The sequence below is a fragment of the Amblyomma americanum genome, chromosome 7 (assembly GCF_052857255.1).
Source record: "Amblyomma americanum isolate KBUSLIRL-KWMA chromosome 7, ASM5285725v1, whole genome shotgun sequence".
Classification (NCBI taxonomy): domain Eukaryota; kingdom Metazoa; phylum Arthropoda; class Arachnida; order Ixodida; family Ixodidae; genus Amblyomma; species Amblyomma americanum.
In genome coordinates this window covers 8441709-8461722 of record NC_135503.1, presented here as the reverse complement: position 1 = coordinate 8461722, position 20014 = coordinate 8441709, and the positions used below count along the sequence as shown (strand labels likewise).

General features: G+C 47.0%; 1 protein-coding gene across 3 annotated transcripts; it reads right to left on the bottom strand.

Moving 5' to 3' along the window:
- Nucleotides 1-359: 359 nt before the first annotated feature.
- how (protein held out wings) lies at nt 360-18041 on the bottom strand. Of its 3 annotated transcripts, none has more exons than XM_077630963.1 (9): nt 17809-18040; nt 15489-15622; nt 13922-14038; nt 11356-11499; nt 11181-11271; nt 8767-8817; nt 8372-8686; nt 5951-6039; nt 360-3890 (listed from the first exon to the last, which is right to left on the bottom strand). In XM_077630963.1, the coding sequence occupies exons 1-8, from the start codon at nt 17933-17935 to the stop codon at nt 5969-5971; spliced, it is 1050 nt and encodes a 349-aa protein (XP_077487089.1). In that variant the 5' UTR covers nt 17936-18040; the 3' UTR covers nt 360-3890; nt 5951-5968. The 3 variants fall into 3 exon arrangements, with proteins under 3 accessions (XP_077487089.1, XP_077487091.1, XP_077487090.1); XM_077630965.1 differs by lacking the exon at nt 17809-18040 and adding an exon at nt 17316-17335; XM_077630964.1 differs by lacking the exon at nt 8767-8817 and having other exon boundaries at nt 17809-18041.
- Between the last annotated feature and the right edge of the window lie 1973 nt (nt 18042-20014).

Sequence of the window (20014 nt, the reverse complement as noted above, 5' to 3'; positions counted from 1 at the left end):
TTTTTAAATTGTATCGTACTATACTACAGCTTCTCTGTCCAATGGCATGAGGCAATGTTCCAAGTCAGGTACCCAACCATTCAACAGATAAGGTGGTCACAAGTCGCCCATCCATTTACAGATTCTAGTCCAAAGGAATTTACCATGCTTACTGAAGGACAGCCTATCCTGAACTACAGCAGATTTTGACTTACCATGCTGCTCTCTCTAAGCCTTCCCTTCCAACAAAACTATCCAATTTTGCCAAGCCCACAATCAACTCCACAGTACAGAAACTGTTGAGGCAGGCAGCGTAATATACAACCTTCCAGACACAGGTGTCTTGGAGCCAAAGTTTGCCAATTACAAGACGCAAGAAAGAGGGGGAAAATGAGAATTCTTGCTTTATTGCTATGAGACAATGTAATTAAGTACACAGTAATGAAAAATACAAAAACATTTGGGTAGGCGTTCATTCTCAAAACTGTTGTGCTCAAAGCCACTAGAAAGTGGAGCTGCAAATTGTGGAGTGTGCAAATTCAAGCACAAAGGCTGCAGTAGCGTCTGGGCTGAAGGCACTCTTGAAGTGTCATGTATACGTTTTTATTAAGTACTCAGTAATGACAAAAAGGAAAAAAATGCTTAGTACTCATTCAGGCCGCATAACTGCCATTTTGTGAATGCAGGGCGAATCGAATGTCTGGTGGCACCACCGAACATATACAAATGTGGAACAAATAGTACGATGGCTGCTTTGGCACTTGCAGAAATTTTGCACACGCAGACTAAGTGCATTGTCAGGTGGTCCACTTCCGAAACTTGGCACACTTTACGCTTGTGCACATGTAAAGAAAATAAGCTGCCCACGCTAGTCTGAAAACGAGATTCATTCCTCGTAGCAGTACTAAGCCATAAGGAAGCCATTGCACAGCACATGTTCAGGAGAGAAAGAAGTCTACACAGACAAAAACGCAACAAGAACGAAAAATACTACAATCTCAAAAATGTCTGGACAATGCCCATGCCACCAAGAAAATCAAATAAACATGGACAATTAAGTAGTCTTGCTAGTTATGAACAAAAGAGCCATGAATGCGCATTGCAAAAAGGCATCAATGTAAGGAAGCAGTGCTTGCCAAAAGGGGAGGGGCTTTCCTAACCTGCACACAAATATGCAGAGATCTGTGCCATGCATGAATGATAAGAGAATGGCAGGCGGCTACAAGAGCCCCTTTCACTGGAGTCGCAAGTGTACTCGATGCCCCTGCTAAGTGAAACTGCAGAAGGAACGACGGGAACCCTAAAGCTGCACCAAAGGCCACTCCTTATGTAGTATGAACATGAGGGAACATGTAAAAGTATTCCCAAAGCTGGTTGGAGAGGTAGAATTTTTTTTCTTACAAGCAGCTCAATGAACATGACAGCTGTGCAAATTTTTTGCTTCAACAAGAGCTGCTGGTAGAAACCTGAAGAGCCATAGCTGCAAGGGACACAAGTGGAACGAAAGCTCAGCTGCCACGCCATGGGGAGGCACTTTCCTTGGAAAGCAAACAACTCTCAGCACTCCACATCCTGGTCACAACCTCAGAGTCATAGCTTCAGATGAACTCGCCTTTTTGCACTTTGCGCCACTGTCTCAGATACGAGAACAGCTGCCAAAAAAAAGTACAAGGAAGGAGAATTGAACAACAACGAAAATCAAAATTAAAATGGGCACATTATTTACAGAAATAACTTAAGTAGCATGGTGAAAATGCACGGGCACGCATGGTAGGCCACTGTGTGCCGAGAGAAGAATATTGAGGGGCTGGACCTCACCCGCAGAGTAAAATTAAAAAGAAAGCAACAAAACCGTTGAGTAGACTGTGCCCCCTGACAAATATCAAGAGTGACATGATATGCAATGAAGCTCAAACGCACACACACATACATGGAACTACAGGAAATATAACAGACATGATAGCCTTGCCACAAACTCGCTCCCAGCTTGTGAGCCAGCAGTAACACTAAACAGTCAGAACCTTACTACAGAGGCGATCTTCTGACCAACCTAAAGAAAAATTTGCTGCAACACAGGAGCACCAAACATAAAATAAGTCAATCATTAAGGCACTGAGATTCTTCACTAACAATAAAACAAGCTATTGCACAAACGTCTGAAAGATTCTCCTAAAAGTAGAGGCTGTCGGCTCGTCTGCATGTGATCACGCTCCAGTTGCAGATTAACGTACAATAAAAGCAAAAACAAAGAAGGCACTACAGCTATGTCATTCTTGCAATCAATTCAGTCTCAACAGCGCTCCAACTGCAGTCTTCGCTCTACAAGGTATTGTACCGACAAACAAAATGCCTCTGCACTCCTTTTTCCAGTCCATCTTGAATAGTGCCCTTACCCTTATGCAACACCCCTTCCAAAAGAGAGCCCTTCAGGGCAACTCTGGCATTTTTTTTTAGCTTCACACTTTCACCTGAATGTTCATTTGAGGTTATCCAGAGTCTTCCAATCCCTTGTGCCAAATTTTTCAGTGAGGTGGCGTTTTGTTTGTGGGAATTCATTTAAAATTTTCTCACTTCAATTGGGGAGGTTTCTACGGGAAACCATGCGTGTGCCGTCACGAGCTGCATGCCTGCCAATCAAGTTGAGCTAATCAACGTGCACATGAATAATTTATCATGACATCATCCTTTGCTCTTCCTGTTTTTCCTATATTATAAAATTTTCCTCATTTTGAAAAACCATTCATTGAAACTTGGGCCAGGAGGTCCATGAAAATGCAAGAGTCGAAGCGTTCAAAAATCCTCCTGAGTTGTCCTTCAGGGAAATAAAACTCAACTGCAGTCCAAACCTAATGAGCGATGCTGCTCAACATAACCAAGCCTAAACTGCAAATGTTGAACAACCGAGAAAGGCACAGTGCGTGAAAGTTTGAATTCACGAAAATTTGTTTGCAGGACCCGGTCTGTTACCGGAAAACAATGTAGCCTCAGCCACTTTTCATCACATAAACAGACCAAAGAGTATTGTGGGGTGTAGGCCAGCTACCCGGACCAAAAGTGACAGTTTGTGACTGTGTCTTGATTTGAGTGTGCTTCGAGAAAAAGAAATGAAAATGCCTAACGTTCAGAGGCAAGACCTTGGTGAACATAAACCTGACCACAGCCCGCCCCCACCACTAAACCACTGGATCTGCAAGTGGCAGCAGTCAAAATATCAGTTTTGTGCCCTCTTTAGGAGCACAGGGGGAAGACATGAATGGCTATTGTGCACAGAGTAGCAAGAAGCTCGTGCATGTCCTGGCTGTTAACTTACTACCAGTAAGCAGCTACAGCTTGCCTGAAAAAAGCAGCGTGCACAGTGTGTTCTACTCAACGTAATTGAAAAAATTGCCGCTTCAAAAAAATTTCGGCACTATTGTAGCTGTACAGCATGTTGCACAGTTGTAGCTATGCCAACATTGCTTCACACTGATTACAACTACACAGTATGCAGAACTGTGTGTTGCAATTTGTAGCAAAATCTTGCTGGCCTAGCAGAAGTGAAAAGCGTTAAGTCACCCGTGAGGAGCTGCCGACGCATTTGTGCGTGCTCATTCAAACATGTGCAGCAATAAGGGGTCACAAGACAAGCCAGCACTCTGTACTTGAGTGCAAGCCTTGTGCAGCACAGTCACACCTAAAGGACCAGTTCCATCACATGTCACAAACTGGCAAGAACAGAGCTAACAATCTGGTAGAAGGGACAAAAAAAAAAAAACGTGCCAAGAAGCGGTCATCAACAGAAGGTAGTCGGACGTCTGTTTACCACCGCAGCCGCCGTTAGTCCGAGCACAGCCGAGCTTTTCCAAGGGGTGTCAGTGGGTGGGGGGTTAGTGGTCTTCGTTTGGCGGACGGAAGATTGTGGTGGATGGAGTCTGGGTTAACAGAAAAAAAAAAAAGCAGAGAAAGAGAGAAAGGAAAAAAAAAAGGAAAGAAAAGACTGTTAGTAGTAGTTCTTGTACAGCACATATTAAATAATGTTGAAGAAACAAACCACACACACACACAGGTTCATCGGTTCTAGAGTTGGCAGACAGGAACTCGAATGCTACAAAGCTTCCTCTCCTGGCAAATTCAAGGAACCCTAGCGCTCAGATGTCTAGGGTCTCTTTATGTTGCTTTATCAGGAACCCTTGCCCTCAAGTGATGTGATACATTGCAAACTCCACCCTTACCATAGATTTTAATGCTCGAATGCCTAACTGGTATGCAGAAGAAATATGATCAGTAGCATTAAAATTGCTGAGTAGGTCAGAAGCATTTCTATTACGAACTATTAAGCAAAATGGTGAAATGCTATCCTTTCCAAACATCAATAAATTCCTTTTTGCCCATTTCCCAGCAGCAGTTTGCTAACCTGTCAATCTCAAGCGTAAATATTTGGCTCGGATCCAAAATAATACAAATGCCCAAGATGCATAAGGTTTGGAGCCGAACAGATGTCATTCTTTAAACAGGACCAGCAGTCCCATTCCAACCATAGTACAAGTAGACAATCTGCAAGTCATTAGCGGCTCATTTACGGGTAACCAATGCAAATATTTTCCCTACTACCACCAGGCTTTTGGCAGCAACATTGGAAGTATTATTCACAGAAAGGAGTCTGATGCGAATGTCTACTGCTAAATACTAATGGAAAAAATCTTCAGTCACTAAGGGATGCGCTATACTGTAATTAAGTACACTCGCGAAATAGTGGGGCATGCTACTGTCTGCAATGGCGGTAGCTCTTCCAGCAGGAGACCCCACAGTTTTGGCACAAATAAGCAAGAGCGGGTGAAGTATTAAAAACAATAAAGTACTACAAGTGAGGCAGAAAGGGCTTCCATTGAGAGAACAGGATTATAACGCAAAAGAGTGGTTCTAGTGCTAGTGCATTAGTGCTTATTGCAACAAGCCAGACTGAGAGTTGAGAGAATATGATGCGACAGTATAAGTTAGTGACCAATCTAATTGTACAGCAGAAGCACAGCTGCACAAAAAGAAATGCCTTAGGTGCATAGAAGTGAAATGCATTCACCAGCCCCTTGGCAGGTGGAGGCCGGTAGAGTCAGTAAAAAGCAGTGCACACAAACTACATATGCAATGTGAAAAGTTATTAAGTGTTTGATGGAAACTGCAATTTCATGGGTGGGACACAGGAAAAAAAAAGTCACAGAAGCTTACTTTGCAGCTTTTGAAGTCTATTTTATTCATTTTTCAAATATATAATATATATAATATAATATAAATAATATCTTAACGAACCATATGTACAAATCTTCAATCGAAACGAAAAAAATAAAGACACACTGCTCAATGCTAGTTTGGAAAAAAGTTCACAGGGCGCCTTGAGCAAGTACATGTCAAGAGCAGCAGCAAGTTGAGCAATGTGCACTACTAGCGTGTCCGTTTCAAACCAAAAGGAAAGGGCCGAGGACAGGACTACATATACATATGTATAAAAAACAAAAACGGACGTACAAAAGTCAAATTCACCATTGCCATCCAACATCCTAAAATGGCACTTCAACTTTGAGGCCCACTTCTTTAAGACAGCCGTAATCACTACGCACAACATTACAAGAGTACGAAGATCAAAAAGCATAGAAAGTTGGCAGCCGAAATAAGTCAGGCCACGAAGAAATAGTCAACAATGGCCTGACAAGAACTTTGAGATGCGCTGCAGATGAAGTCTGTGCTCAAGTGGTTCGTCCATACAAAGCTAGAGAGCAGTTAAGTTGCAAGTGAGAGGCCAGGTAAAGCACCAGTCTAGCCTTGTGCTGTCGACCAAGTTGTCCAAATGCTGGCCTAGACGGCAGCACATCAAGGTTCGCATAAATGCCACAAAAATTGTGGCATTAGTTTGGTTTTAAGGAAAAAAAAGAGAAATGGTGGGGCGGGGCACAAACACAGGGCACGTGAGTACAACGATAGCAATAGCAATGTCACCAACCTTGGGGTTAGGCCCTCATTATAGGGACCCAATCCGCTGGTAGGGGTGTTCGCGAATCGCCAAATGACGGCGCTGTTTCGCTGCGGCACCTAAGGAGTGGCAGTCAGGAAATCAGGCAGGGTTAAAAACAGACATGCTGACGTGGCACCAAGCAAATCGCAGGGCACATCTGGTGGAGCGCCACCTCAGGAGCAGTTTTAAGGGTGTAAAATTATGTGTGTATATATATATATATATAAAGAGAAAAGCACAACTAGATAGCCCCAGGCACCCACATCCTTCATTCAACGCTCAACTCTACCGTAACATTCACCAATAATGAAGTTGACATCAAATCTCACCACATATACAAGGCTCAAACCTGCATGCGAAGTCTATCCTTATGCTGAAAAAACAACCCACAAGCACTACAAGAAAATGAGCAGTTGCTTGCAGCAGAGCTCAGCTTAGACAGCTCGCGCATGCCTCTTGCTCGGCACTGCCTACAGTGCAATAAAGCTGTCCCCACAGCACTTTGAAAAAGAAGCCTGGCAGTCCCCTGGGTATGCTCACACGGGTTTTCTAACTTGACTAGAACAACTGCTTACGCCAGAACGATGCTAAGGTTGAGGCCGAACAACCCTGCTGACGCAGCTGAGACCCTCCCCTCCAGACTGGCTGATTTACAAAAGCTCCTGAGGGACACGCCACTTGCACTGTGCGCACAGGGGATCCAACTCCACAAGTTGCCCAAAGCTGGCAGGCCTCTGTCCAGTGCCTGTACTTTACACCGTAGCTTTGCAACAGGCCTGAGGTATATTGGAACGACATGGATTGAACCTTGCTAAGAAACCATGGCATGTGAAGACTTGGACAGACATTGGGGAAAAAAACTCAACGGCAAATACGACGCTCACAGGTATCTAGACAGAGGCACTGCACTGTAAATCAATGAGAAGCAAAGCTAAAAAAAAAATGCTTTGAATAAATTAAGAGAACGACAGCAACAACAAAAATATGACAGAAACCCCCTGAGCACATGCACGTGTATGTACATCAATGCTTGTCTATTGCAACAAAAAACAGGATTCTCATTGTATGTACACTGACAACACACGCACATATGTATAGTATCTACAAGTCCGCGTGTGCGCAGGAAAATTGTGTGCCCCGCTAGGCAGGGGTGGCGAGTGTTGCTCTCAGCAAAAGAAATATCCTAGCAGAACACAGGGCAGCTTGTATACAAAGCAAATAAAGGACGAAAGGCAATGCATACATCTGCGGTGGAAAAGAAAGCAAAGACAAACCACTTTTCCTGGTCCCTGCACCACAAGAACTCCAATATATGTACATGCTTCCCAGAGACACACTGACAAAGTAGCCTGAACAACTGACGCTGGTGTGAAGCTGGATGCAAGGGACTGGTTGATACAAGCATAATTGAGAAATGCCCCTGCGTGCGTACCGTAACTGACCAAAAAAAAGAAAGGAAAAGGGTACGGTGGAATGTCCATCCCTGATATTTCTATGCAGCAAGCAAAAGCTAAACTTCCTATGCTCTTGAACACCTGACAAGCCTTCGCTAGGCGAAGAAAATGGAATGATTTTCCCTGGAAGTCTCATCGCTCTGCCGATTTCCATGTTGAATTTTAGAATGGCTGATGCTACATTTGACTTGAGGCTCAAGAGGGCAGAAAACTGACTGCAAGGCCCCCAGTTAAAAAATGCATGTCTGCAGCCCTACCAGTCCTACAGTGGGTGTCAACAGCAATAAAGCTGGGTATGGCTGAAGAAGCCATGTGCTGCAGGCTTGCCGGATGTGCACCAAAATGGCTACATATGAAGGGTGCCAGTCAGTGGCGGCGTTCAGGAAAAAATTGACCAGCCAATATAACAAAGTGTGCCAAAGGTAACCTGGGAGGCATGCTCCAGCCAGCAAGCAGTGTAGTACTACAATTTAACTTGTGACAAAGCTGCATCCCCTAAGAGGAGTTTCACAGAACCGTAGACAAAGAAGGATTTTGACAGTCCACAGTGTGCCGATCTAAAAGCGCTTTTAAATTCAACATGCTTTCGACCTTCCACTTCGGGAAATTCAAATATGCTCAAGTAGAAAAATAAGGCAAAAGGCGAAGCAAGGAACAAGAAAAGGACGAATCTAATGAAGCTAGCAAAGCTAACCCCATGGACAGCCCTTGGCACATACACCATCAATGCACACACCGGTAGCCCAAACAGCATCGCCACCAGGAATGAGGGTGTGCCGCCATTGAAGAAGAGCAAAGCTGGACCCCAGCACAAACAAGGAAGCAAGCTGGGACCAGGCAGACAGGGTGGTCCTGATCAGCTCAACCCGCAAGACGGACCAAAAAAGAGCAAGGCACTACAGGCTAGAGGGGAAGGAGGAAATTCTGGCGCACACTCATCGTCCAAACAACCCACCGGCTGGGGAGTGGTCGGGGGCATACTCGGCGAGCAGAGGGGACGTGAGAGCAGCGTATTGGTGATAGTCAGGGTACGCTGCATAGAGCAGGCCCGCCTCTGTTGGGGCAATGAGGGGTGGTGGAGGACCCGAGCCGTTCAGCAGGGCACTGGGGGGTCCCACAGGGAGGCCGCGCGGAGACAATATCAGCGGTGCTCCGAGTGGTGTTGAAGGGGCTCGCAGTGGAGAGGCCAGAGCCACAGGTGGTGGAGGGGCAGCTGCCATCAACCGCTGAGCGTCGGCAGCCGAAAGTGCAAGTCCCATGGCTGTGGGTGCTGCGTGCATGATGGGAAAAGAAAGACGGCCCACTGTCAAGTACAAAATGCATGAGCTGCAAGGGTTGGTGGGCGTTTACCTGCAAGACTGAATGCGGCCTTAGCAAAGGGGCTGTTCTCAAAAGCGAGACCTGGGTGAGAGAGGCACCACACGCCCTTCCTTGGTACATAGGCACTGGCATAGGGTCTATTATAGCACAAGAACAACAGGCGCATGCAACAGGTGCGACCACTGAGAGGAAATGCCAGCTGTCAAACACAGAGAAGGCAATGAGAGAAAATAAAGGGCACACTACACTTCAGCAATGCACTTCAAGCAAGGCACATACCACACACATCCACACTCAAGCATAAGTACTATTTGAATTTTACATGCAAACTTCCCTATCCTCCACCCACCTCCCAGACTTGTCTAAACTCCCCAACCTTTAATGTAATAGCATTAAGGGTCCCGTGTTGGCATCATTGGCCGTAAGCAAAAAATCTCCAGAGAAGCAACCAAGCCGCACATAGGCCACCTAGGTAACATGACCTTGTAACATCACAACCCAACAATCAGATTGTGAGCTAATTAAATTACCCTCTGTAGCAGGCAGCAGTTAAATGATTGGTTTTTTTTTCTGGCGGCGGGGAGGGGGGCAATGGAGCCAATACTACAGAGGTGAAACACTCCCTTTCGTACTACACACGAATGAATATAGTCCCAGGTACCATTTAACAGTTTACACTGAAAACAGTGCACTAGTACATATTTTTTCTGCACAACAGCATACAGCCAAAGAAAATAAGGAAGAGGACGAACACAGCGCTACTGACAACTGTTTATTCAGAGACGCACACACAGCTTAAATACTCTCAGACCAGCGCAGGCGCACACCGTGCAAGGGAAAAAAAATATCACATCTTTATCCAAAAACTTTGAAAGGAACGCCTTTTGTGCATTATACAAAATGACTGAAGTATCGCTGACACATTCTGACCCAGCTCTTTAAATATAGCATGCCTCTATCGTTTCACGGGTTGTTTTCAACTTGCTTCTGCTCGGAATCCTCACTCGCGAAAACACCGGTGTGCAATCCTTGCAAGTTGCGCAGTGCTCGACAAGGTTAGCACCTTCCCTATTCCTTAGGTCTCTTGCGTGCTCCCTTTCCCTTGCACGGTGTGCGCCTGCGCTGGTCTGAGAGTATATAAGCTGTGTGTGCGTCTCTGAATAAACAGTTGTCAGTAGCACTGTGTTCGTCCTTCTCTTCCTTCTTTTCTTTGGCCGTGTGCCGTTGCGCAGAAAAAATATGAGCTTCAATCAAGAATACCAACTAGCCCAAGAACTAACTTTACTGAAGTGCACTAGTAAGCTTCTATAGATGGCGCCAGTTACATCAACTGAGTAAAGCAACCAAGCAGTGAGCAACACGCCTGGCATGTCCTGTGGCTGGGCTATTGGCAAAATGCCAGCCACAGATGCTTCCCTCCAGTATTTTTCTCTTCATTCGCAAAAAAGCTGTTGAAGAGTAAAAGCAAATGCAGACTTTGCCTTGTCTTCATTTTGTGTTGATTTTTCTTACTGAAAAAACTTGCATGACACGGGACTGATATGTTTTGTGTGCTACTGCTATTACACTTTACCACTCACAATACCTTAAAGTGCCCTTGAGAAAGAAGAACCTACCAACAGCAAAAAGAAAAAACTGGCACAAAAACAGCATCATTACCAAGAATCGGACTTGCAGTGAGCACCCCACAGAGGCTACTAGGTCAAGTAAAGGGACACTAAAGCCTATGCCTTAAAAATAATACAGAATATGGCAGCCACTCACAACGCCCCAAGATATGTCTAGAAACAACTGGTATTTTGAACTGGCCATTCACATGCCCAGAAACTGACTGCAGCTGTGCCGCCTTGATGCTAATGCATGCTACCATTTGCCTAGGGGGGCCGTGCTGGGGTGTTTACATGTTACATGGATTGTGTGCTGTCTCCTCGTGCCTGCGCTCCTGTCAAAAGCATGACCAATCATGATCTTGTTTCGAGATGCACAGCATTACAGTCTACACATGACTTGTGCCTGCCTGGAGTGTAAACAGGTGCAGCACAACAAACACCAAACAGGCAGAACAAGAATTAACACCTGAAAAGCAGAATAAAAAAACTACGCATGCATTCAAATTAGCCTAATGCCACCATAATGCCAGCATTTGCAAGAAGGCGAGGCAAGCGATTAAACAGTGCGAACAAGGATTACACTACACTGCGACGCAATCTAAAACAGCAACTGCAGTACTCTACATGCCTCCCAAAGAAGCCATTCTAATTCTAGCAAGCCAGCAAAAGGATAAGGCACAACTTAAAGCTATTAGTCCCAAAGTAGCATTTCCAGTTAGGAATGCACTATGCAGCCAGCAATATCGGTAAGCATTCAAGCCTGCAGATGTGCAGCCAAGTTCTTGTCCTTTTTTTTTTCACTTTTAGTTGACGCTGCGTGAAGGCTCCACTCACCCGCTCCCTTGGTGCTGCTGTCCCTGTAGGTGCCATTTATGATGGCAAGTTCCATGAGCTGCCTCTTCTTCAACTCGTCCTCACCCTCGGTCTGCCAAAAGGGCCAACGCCAAACACTCAACATCTGCCTCGACAAGGATGCTTGCTCCCACCAAAATAAACACCAAAAACTCACAACTGGCACAAGAAGCTTGCGGACTTCATCCACTGCCTTCTGCAACTTGACTTCTGCTCTGTTGCTGGAGTCCTCAACTGTGATAAGCACGTGAAGGTCATCGTTCAGGTGCTCCCAGTTCGGCTTTCCTCTGTTCATGTCCTCCTACATGTGCAACAAAAGGTGTCAACAAATCACCCCTGATCACTCCTCGCTCATGCTTAACCCCACTTGTGGACTTGGACAAGCTAGGCTCGTCATAACAAGACTCATTCCTGGCTCATGAGGAGTCCAGCTTGTGCGTTGTCTGGTACACTGTCTGGATTAAGGAGAGTTCGTCCAAATAATTTTTCTTGTTTGCTGACAGGCGGCAGCACAGGTACTACATGACCATTTTGGTACAATTTTAGAAAAAGGAATTGTCCATATGAGGGTTAACTGTCCACCTTCGCACAGCTTTGGGTAATTGCTCCACAATGTGACAGGCCACTGGAAGCTCTATTGGAAAATGAGCAATTGAAAGACTAGTATTTGCAAGCTGCTATGTCAGGGAAAGCAATTTCAAACTGGCTACCGCCCTGCCCCAACTCCACACACACCAATGAGTACTCAATCCTGCACGCTTTAGTACACACCTTACAACGAAGAGTTAACGCTTATGAAGCTGTGTAAACAGGGCACTTTCAATGCAACTGAATGTAAGTATTTTCATCCAAGAAGTAGCTAGCTACACAGTTTGACTCGATTTTAATCAAGAATTATCCAAAGCAGCGGTGGAAGACGCAGGCAGAAGGATGAGTCATGTTGCGCAGCATGTCATCCTTCTGTCTGTATCTTCCGCCACAGTTTTGGATAATGCAGAACCGACTAGTCCAAAAAGTCACTTTGTTCATAAAGAAGTTCTCTGTTAATGAAGTGGTTCATCAGGTTGCCCACGATTGCCACAACACAGCACTGGCAATCCCCTGGGTCAGCTCACTGCTGAGTGACGAGGTGAATTATACAAGCATGACTTGAAGCACCACGACAGGCAGTTCAGGATGGTCTCTCCCGTCTTCCGGAGCTGAATCCCTCCCTCTGTTACCAAATCCCACATCTTATGGAAAGTGGAAGCAGATGTCCTCACTGCCTCCGGCACATCTCTACCACTTTCATCTAGATCCATTTTGTCCCAGCTGACCTTCCCTTTATGCTAACCTGGAATGCTACCTTTTCCTTTGTCCTGTTGCCATTCAGCCAACCCATCACCTGACTGGAGTCCCTCACACCGGAGGATCAACTGGCACTGGTCAGACAAGGTGCTGACCTCCTTGGCACTTAATTTTGCACCAAAATGAGGTTTATTACTACTACTAGTGAAGCTTGTGCTTTTTCAAAAACAAACAGCAAAGAATTGCATGTGATATATAATCAAAATGTCAGCCAAGCTGAGCTGTAATGGGTAGACATGCAGCAATACTGTGCTGCGAGCCGATTTCGACCTACATTTAATGGAGCTTTAACCATGAAATTTATAAGCTCTAATACTTTATTCTCTTTTCAATGTGTGCTTTACCACGAAGTTAGACAGTGGGGAGGAAGGTTTCCGATCCTCTAATGTGCAAATTGCAATTCACCAGACATCAGTCATGTGAGCAGCATTAGTTCCGACTGCATTTGGACATCGTGACGCAGAGCCGGTTCCATGACCACTGGCATTGAAAGTTCAAGCATGAACCAGCATGAACAAGCATGGTAAGAAGCATGTGACTGATGTACACACGTGAAGTTGTTCACAATTATCACCAATGTGCAACAGAATTCTGCAAGGCCACTGACGGATGCACAGAACAGTAAACAGAAAAAAGGCACTGCACACACAAGTGATTTAATAACACATGCAGCAAAGCTGGGATGCCTCAAGACACATGCATAGTTAAAAAATTCCTCTGTTGGTAGTGGTACCAGTGCTAACCATGGGTGCAACACGACTTATTGCCTTTTTATACAAGAAAATACATTGTTACCCAGCCCTCTGGGTTTTGAAGGGTGTGCCATGCAAAGTAGTATGCAACCGCAGGCAGTTCCGTTAGTAAGTGATGAAGTGTGAAAGGTTCCTAGAGTAGGACGAATACCGAATACTCACTTCAACCCTGTACGTGAAAGCATGAAAGAAGACCACACAAGGAGTTAGCTTGCAGGGGCAATGACTACTTAGATAGTACTATGTTCAATAGCAAAGTGGCACATTCCAGCATCATGAGCAATAAGCAGACACTGCAAAGTTAAGATAAGGCTCGAGCAAGAAGTATTTAGTCAAGTGCAAGGCATAGAAAGCTATTGAGTTTGGCTACAGCCCTCTTGGTGACAAAAGACATGTTCACAAGGCTCCTCATACACGGACATCACTAAGATATGGTTCGCGATTCAGATGTTACCATGTAATTTAATGCAAGAGCATTAAAAAGATTAATGAGCTGTTATGGAGCATGGTTTTACCTGGTGGGCTCTATGCACAATTTTTTATGCGAAGAGGCTGAACTTGAATGTTTACAAAAAATCGCTGCACATGCAAAACCAACTGTGTGTAAACATAAAATGACACTACCTTTTTCTTGTCTCTCATGGAGCCCTTGCCCCGAACCATAATCTTGCAGCCAGTCTCTTGCTCAAGCTGCTTTGCTGTCATACCCCGAGGACCTAAGATTCTCCCAACAAAGTTGTACTGTAAAACAAGCAAGAATTAAGGTATAAGGGCATATGTTGATAATTAATGAAAAAAAAGATATCAAACCAGGAAGGCACACCTTCTAAAGGCAAGGCCACTCAAGTGAAAAGTGCTACCTACTACACTCAGTGCACAAACACATTTACGCTGCCCTCTCTTCAAATAGACAGCGCTTAGCAAGCTGCCTATCTGGTGAATTAGGGCCCAAACATTGAATGCATGCTTTGTGCCTGTGTACTATCGCGATGGAAAGAAACGCGAACAGAGCGGAGACTAGGTGCCCCGCTGTTCGAATTTGCTTTTGATCGTGCTTTTACCTCGGTGGCAAGAAAAAGATGTTAGAGTCATCCCAGAATGCATGACGTATGACTCTAGTGTCTTTTTGCTGGCCCCGAAGTAAAAGCGCGATGAAAAAAAAATGCGAACAACGGAGCGCATAGGCTCTGCTCTGTTTGCATTTCTTTCCATCGCCCCTGCACTTTGTATTTATGCTTGTATACTTTCAACTGTTTGTATTTTATACTGCTTAATCTAGCACTTGCTTGAATTTGCATGTTTAGTTAGCACTTTCCAATTTTCCTCTCCACATGTATATTCCCCTGCGCCTCCAAAATCCCCAAAACAGGACAGCAGTACCAAATACAACTGAATACACTGATGGTCACTGCCTGCAGTGACAGGCGGTAGCCTGTGAAAGTAAGACAGTGAAGCCCTCCATAAATAAAAATGGGAAACCAGCAGGTGATAAATGTGCCAGCACTGCCTTGACAGTGACCTCACAATCCCAAGTAGCTTCCACTTGTGTTCTAGTATGTCCACTTCACAAGGCACTCAACGGTATCTTATCGCTAACAATGTGCCACGCACTTCCGCCAGCACCCAACTCCTCGGCACAGGTTTGCACACTTGTAAAGAAAATAAACAGACTGTACTTCTCTTCCAACGAATCTGGCACAAACTGACAACATTTTTTGCGACAGTCTTTGCATTTCCCTCTGTACAACACCAGCAGAAATCCCCATGAGAGATTATCCATAAACTACGCACACTACCTTGTAGAGCCACAGTCAAAAGTCCACGGGATGCAATATCAGCCCCCCCTCCCCTCAGGAAGAAAATGTTAACTGCATCAGCCCTTGCAAACATTCTGGAATATGCAGCCGAATCTCTGAGTGTGTAAATTACACAGTCCATTATATTTTAAGCCTGTATGCAACAAAATTAAATTTCTTTCTGCAAATTCAAATTCCACAGACTTATGACACAATCTATGTACAATTACGACAAGTTATAGGAATGGGGCTGACAGCAAATGTGAAAAAAAAAAAAAACTCAGCCACTTTTCTTGCACATCGTTACCAACACAGGTAAACACACAAACATGGGAACACCAGTAGAACTCTCAGGAAAAAATGATCTGAAATGACAGGTACAACTGGTGACTCACATCTGGGTGCTCCTTGACGGGTACATAGACTTTTTCAGACCGGCTTACAGGCGGTCCTATGCCATCAGGAAGAACCAAGGGCTCTTTTTTCATGCCATTGATTTGGAACAAAGATGACCGGACCTTGCTGATCTCTGCATTGAACACAAAATAAACCCTCGTCAACAAAAGAGTCAACTTGTGGGCAAAACGCAACCAGAACAATCTACCAAGGGCACAGGGAACAAGATGCTGCAAGTTTCACATGAGGAAAAAACTACCGAATAAAGCATGGCAGAGGTTTACATGCAATGACACACTTCCTTGGTGCCAGTATGCTGCATTTTACAAAAGAACTGTTCCTCTCATATGAACAATTGATTTTTATATCCGGCACTGCAAAAAACTACTGCATTAAAGCACAGTACACCTCAGTCAATGATGACTAAACTTGATAAAAATTCTACGCACAGTAGCCGCGGACTACATGGCGTGAGCGTTCGCAAGACTGCTGCTGCCAGCGTGAATGATTTGCAAGGTGCGATCAGTGTGTGGCAAGACCCGTCCAATTCTGCAGCGTCTGCGCTGTTACCGTAACAACTAGTTGGACTTTGTTGAAGCCACTTCTGGCCGAGTGGGCGTGCAACAGGCCACACAGAATCCCATGGCTGAACGCAACAGAAATTAACGCGTTTAAGGAAACGTGGTGCCCACAAACTCGGCGAAGGAGGAAAGGCGCGCAAGAACGACCTGAGCGTTCACCATCTACAAACAAGAACACATCCCTCCTCGTCAATGAAAGAACAGGAGTGACTTCACGCGACAGAGTCAAACGGAAGCTGCCAAGAATGTGCTTCCGCTATTCTTCCCTGAGGCTATCAACAGCAACGGAAGCGGGATGTGCAACAACAAACGGAAGAGGAGCAATTGATAGCCAAGGTAGTTCCGAGAACGCCATTACGTCAGGCCAAACAAAAGCGAGAGCGTAATATTTCGCAAGTGTACGGAGGATATGGAAGGACTGGAAACAACCCACTGCGTCGTCCCCGGCCGGGACCGTAGTCTGAGAACAAATTGGGCCAATCGCCGACGACGAATCAATTTCAGTCGCATCGGACATGCTCCTGTAACAAGCTATGCGCTCCAACGACAAGACCAGACGGTGTACCAGTCGGGAGGCAACGAATCTGGTTCGCAAGCTACGTGCGTAAGCGAAAACCGCTTCCATTGTTGGAAGTACAGCATTCCGCGGCGCGGGACTCGGGAGCATGCATCCGTGGCTGCACCTGCAGTGTAACCTGCGGAACAGCTGCTGGTCATGCCTGAAAAGGCAGGCGTGCGCATCTGTCAGCACTACACCAGAGTGCGTGTGGACCGACCTTGGAGTGCACATTGCCCCGAAACTTGGGCAATGCAAAATTACTGTTGACTCTGGGAATACCTGGATTTAAGTGCTGATGCGTGGACCACACAACCGCGTTTGATATCGAAAGGTCGCGGAGAAAATCCACGGCAGCCTCAAGGAAAAGCGACGTTCACATTTTGACAACCAAGCAAGCAACGCACGATTTCGGTGCGACAACCTCAATCACCTGCGACAAGGTATCGCAGGCGCACAAAGATATGCTACCCATTGCCAGTTTCACAGTGCATGAGGTTCGATGGTAAGGGCAAAAGTGGCATTCCTCCAAAGCGAAATGAGCAGGTGCGTCTTGGATGACAATCAAAATCGTAACCATTCACCTGGCGTGCATAACGCAATACGCTTCTGGTACCAATGAACGAAGGCGCATCAGAAAAGCCACGACCAAGTTGAAGCAAGGCGGTGCACTCGAAGTTCTCTCTTACCTCCCAGGAAAGGCAGAAATCCACAAAGGCATCCTAAAAATTCCGGGATGCGCCCGGCGGGCACACTGCGATGCGGGAGCAAAATCCAACATGGCGTCACTTGTCAGTAGGCTTACAGACGTCGGAATGCGTTTCATTTCGCTGCAGACGCTGCGTTCACCGGCATCGCTCAACCAGAACTAACCACACATGGCCGCGACTACGAGTCGCTTCCACGAAGACCACGAAGCAGCACGGCGGCAACGTTGACTAAAACCACTGCTTCGAAGCTGACAAGGGGCGGAACGGATTTCACCACACACATAAGCTGAGACGTCTTCACACGACATCCGAGAATCTTCACTTGTCGGGCGGCTTCTTCGGGCCCCTGCAGTGGCCGCAAAGGAGGGGTAGGTGGGAACTCCGATGTTTGGGTCGAGCTCGTCGCTTAGGCCTAAGACGGGACCGCACACCTCAAGACCACGGACGCCCGGTGCCAGCGTCCCAAACTCACCTTCGTCCAAGAGTCTCTCCAAGTGGATGAAAACGTTGGGAAAAGCTGCCAGTTGCTTCTTGTCCTTCAGCAGCTGCGCGAGGTAGTCGGCGATGCTCTGCGTGTTGTTGTTGGAGTTTTCACCCATCGCGCTCTGTGGCCGCTCGAAGACTGCGAAAGAAGCGGGATCCAGCGCCGACGTGCCTCCAGCCCTTCTGCCCTGTGCTTAATCTACTAGCCAAACTCGTCGATTGACCTTCCAAGGAACTCAGCGCGCAGGCGCGCTTGGGACGGTCCATTTTCGCGCACGAGGGGAGGCACCCCTGGAGAGGAGGAAGGCACGGCCCCACCCCCTCTTTCCCACTCCCTCTTTTCGGCCCTGGCGGTGGCGGCACGGCACGCATGACTCGCCGTCGTCGGCTCTTTCTTTCCTCGGTGTGGTGGTGCGTGCAATGTGCGGCACATGCGTCGAGAAGTAACGCTTGCCGACGGCTGCGTCATGCGACAAGACCCAGCGCGGCCGGATCTTCTATTAGCGAGTGATGAACGACGCCCTGTTGACGAAAGACTCGCAGGGCCGTGGTCTAGTGTTCCTGTTTAAGCTGATATACAGGAACACTAGGCCAGCCACGGCACTGTTCAGGTGCACCCAAGCGGCAGGTTGCTTCTAGAGTCCCACTTCAGTTGCAGACGCGCCGTTCGTAGTCGTGGTGACGAGTTTCAATCGCGGGGGCGAGGCTGCGGAGGAGGAGGCACCGCGCCCATTCCGACGCTTTAGCTTCGGTTCAGCGCTAAACCCGATAAGCAACAAACAAGCTCGTCTACAACATTCGTCCAAGTGCGTACCGCCGCTGTCACAGCGGAGAAAGCGGCTTTGGTCGAAACGCGAGAGATAGCGCTTTTCGCGTGTAACAACACTGCTGAGCTGCGTCAGCGGCACGGGTTCCTTACTGCAGGACGCTCGGCAACTCGAGTCGCCCAGTGTTTGCAGGGATTCTTTCATTCTTTTTTTTTATATTTGCGCGGATCAGTGCGTACTACGTGAGCAAGAGAGGTAGTACCTGGTCCAGGCTGCGGGCGTTGCAACATCGGGCCGCAGTCGAGGTCGCCTTTCCACGTCCGGGACGTTCGCCTCGGATCGCTGACGGGCGATAGGGCTCAGCCACATAAAACACGCATAATCACTCTCGCGGGGAACTTTCGCAGGGGAAAAAAATAAAATGGCGTTTTAGTCGGAAACATATGCTGATGATAAATACGATGTCCCGCACGGAAACACGCCATTTAGAGTGTGATGGTGGTGGAGAAAAGCCTTTATTTAATGAAAGAGGTGAGGCTCTTTAAAGAGCCCCGCAATGGGTGGAGTCGTTATTCCGGGACCCCATTGGTCGAAGCCGCCAGCTTAGCCCTCTTGACCAAAGCCTTTTGGGACTGAAGGTCCGAACAGCCAAGCAGGGCCGCCTCCCATTCCTCTCTGGTAGGGCTGGGGGGGGGGGGGGGGGGGGGGGGGGGGGGGGAGCTGATTTGCGCTGGCAAGCCCAAACCATGTGGTAGGTGTCAGCCACCTCCCCACAGTGTTTGCACCTGCCAGTGAACGCGGGATCGAAGTGTTTTAGTACTGGCGGGCACAGCATTGTGTTCGTGAATAATCGGAGTAGAACGCGTTCGTTTGCTTTCCCCAGTCCCTTTGCAGGGGCCGGGTAGAGGCAATGCCTATCCTTATAATAGGATGTGATAGCTTTGAAGGAGAATAAGTAGCTACCTTCAGGTGCTCAGGAGCCAATGGGAACGCCCGGTGAATGAGTGCTCGGACCGCCGCGTCTGCAGCTTCGTTTCCTGCTAGGCCCTGATGGCCCGGAGTCCAAACCAGGCAGCGGGGTGTAGGATCGGTATCCCGGCTGCAGTTCCTTAGTATTCGTTCAGCTAGTGGAGTTATCCAGCCAGCCTCATAACTGCGACATGCCGAACGCGAGTCGGTTATTATGTGTTTGGATTTTGAATCAGAAGCAGCTAGGGCGATGGCAACCTCTTCAGCTTGTGCTGTGCCTGGGGCTCGAAAGGAAAGCCCATCCACCTGTATTTCTTGACGCATGACCGCGGCCGTGTACCACCCCCCGTGGGTAGGCCCAGCTACATCTACGTAAAAGACACCATGTTTGTTGCCGGAGTTCACGCATCGCAGAAAGGGTCCGTCTAAATATTACTCTCGCGGCGCAAAAGGATTTGA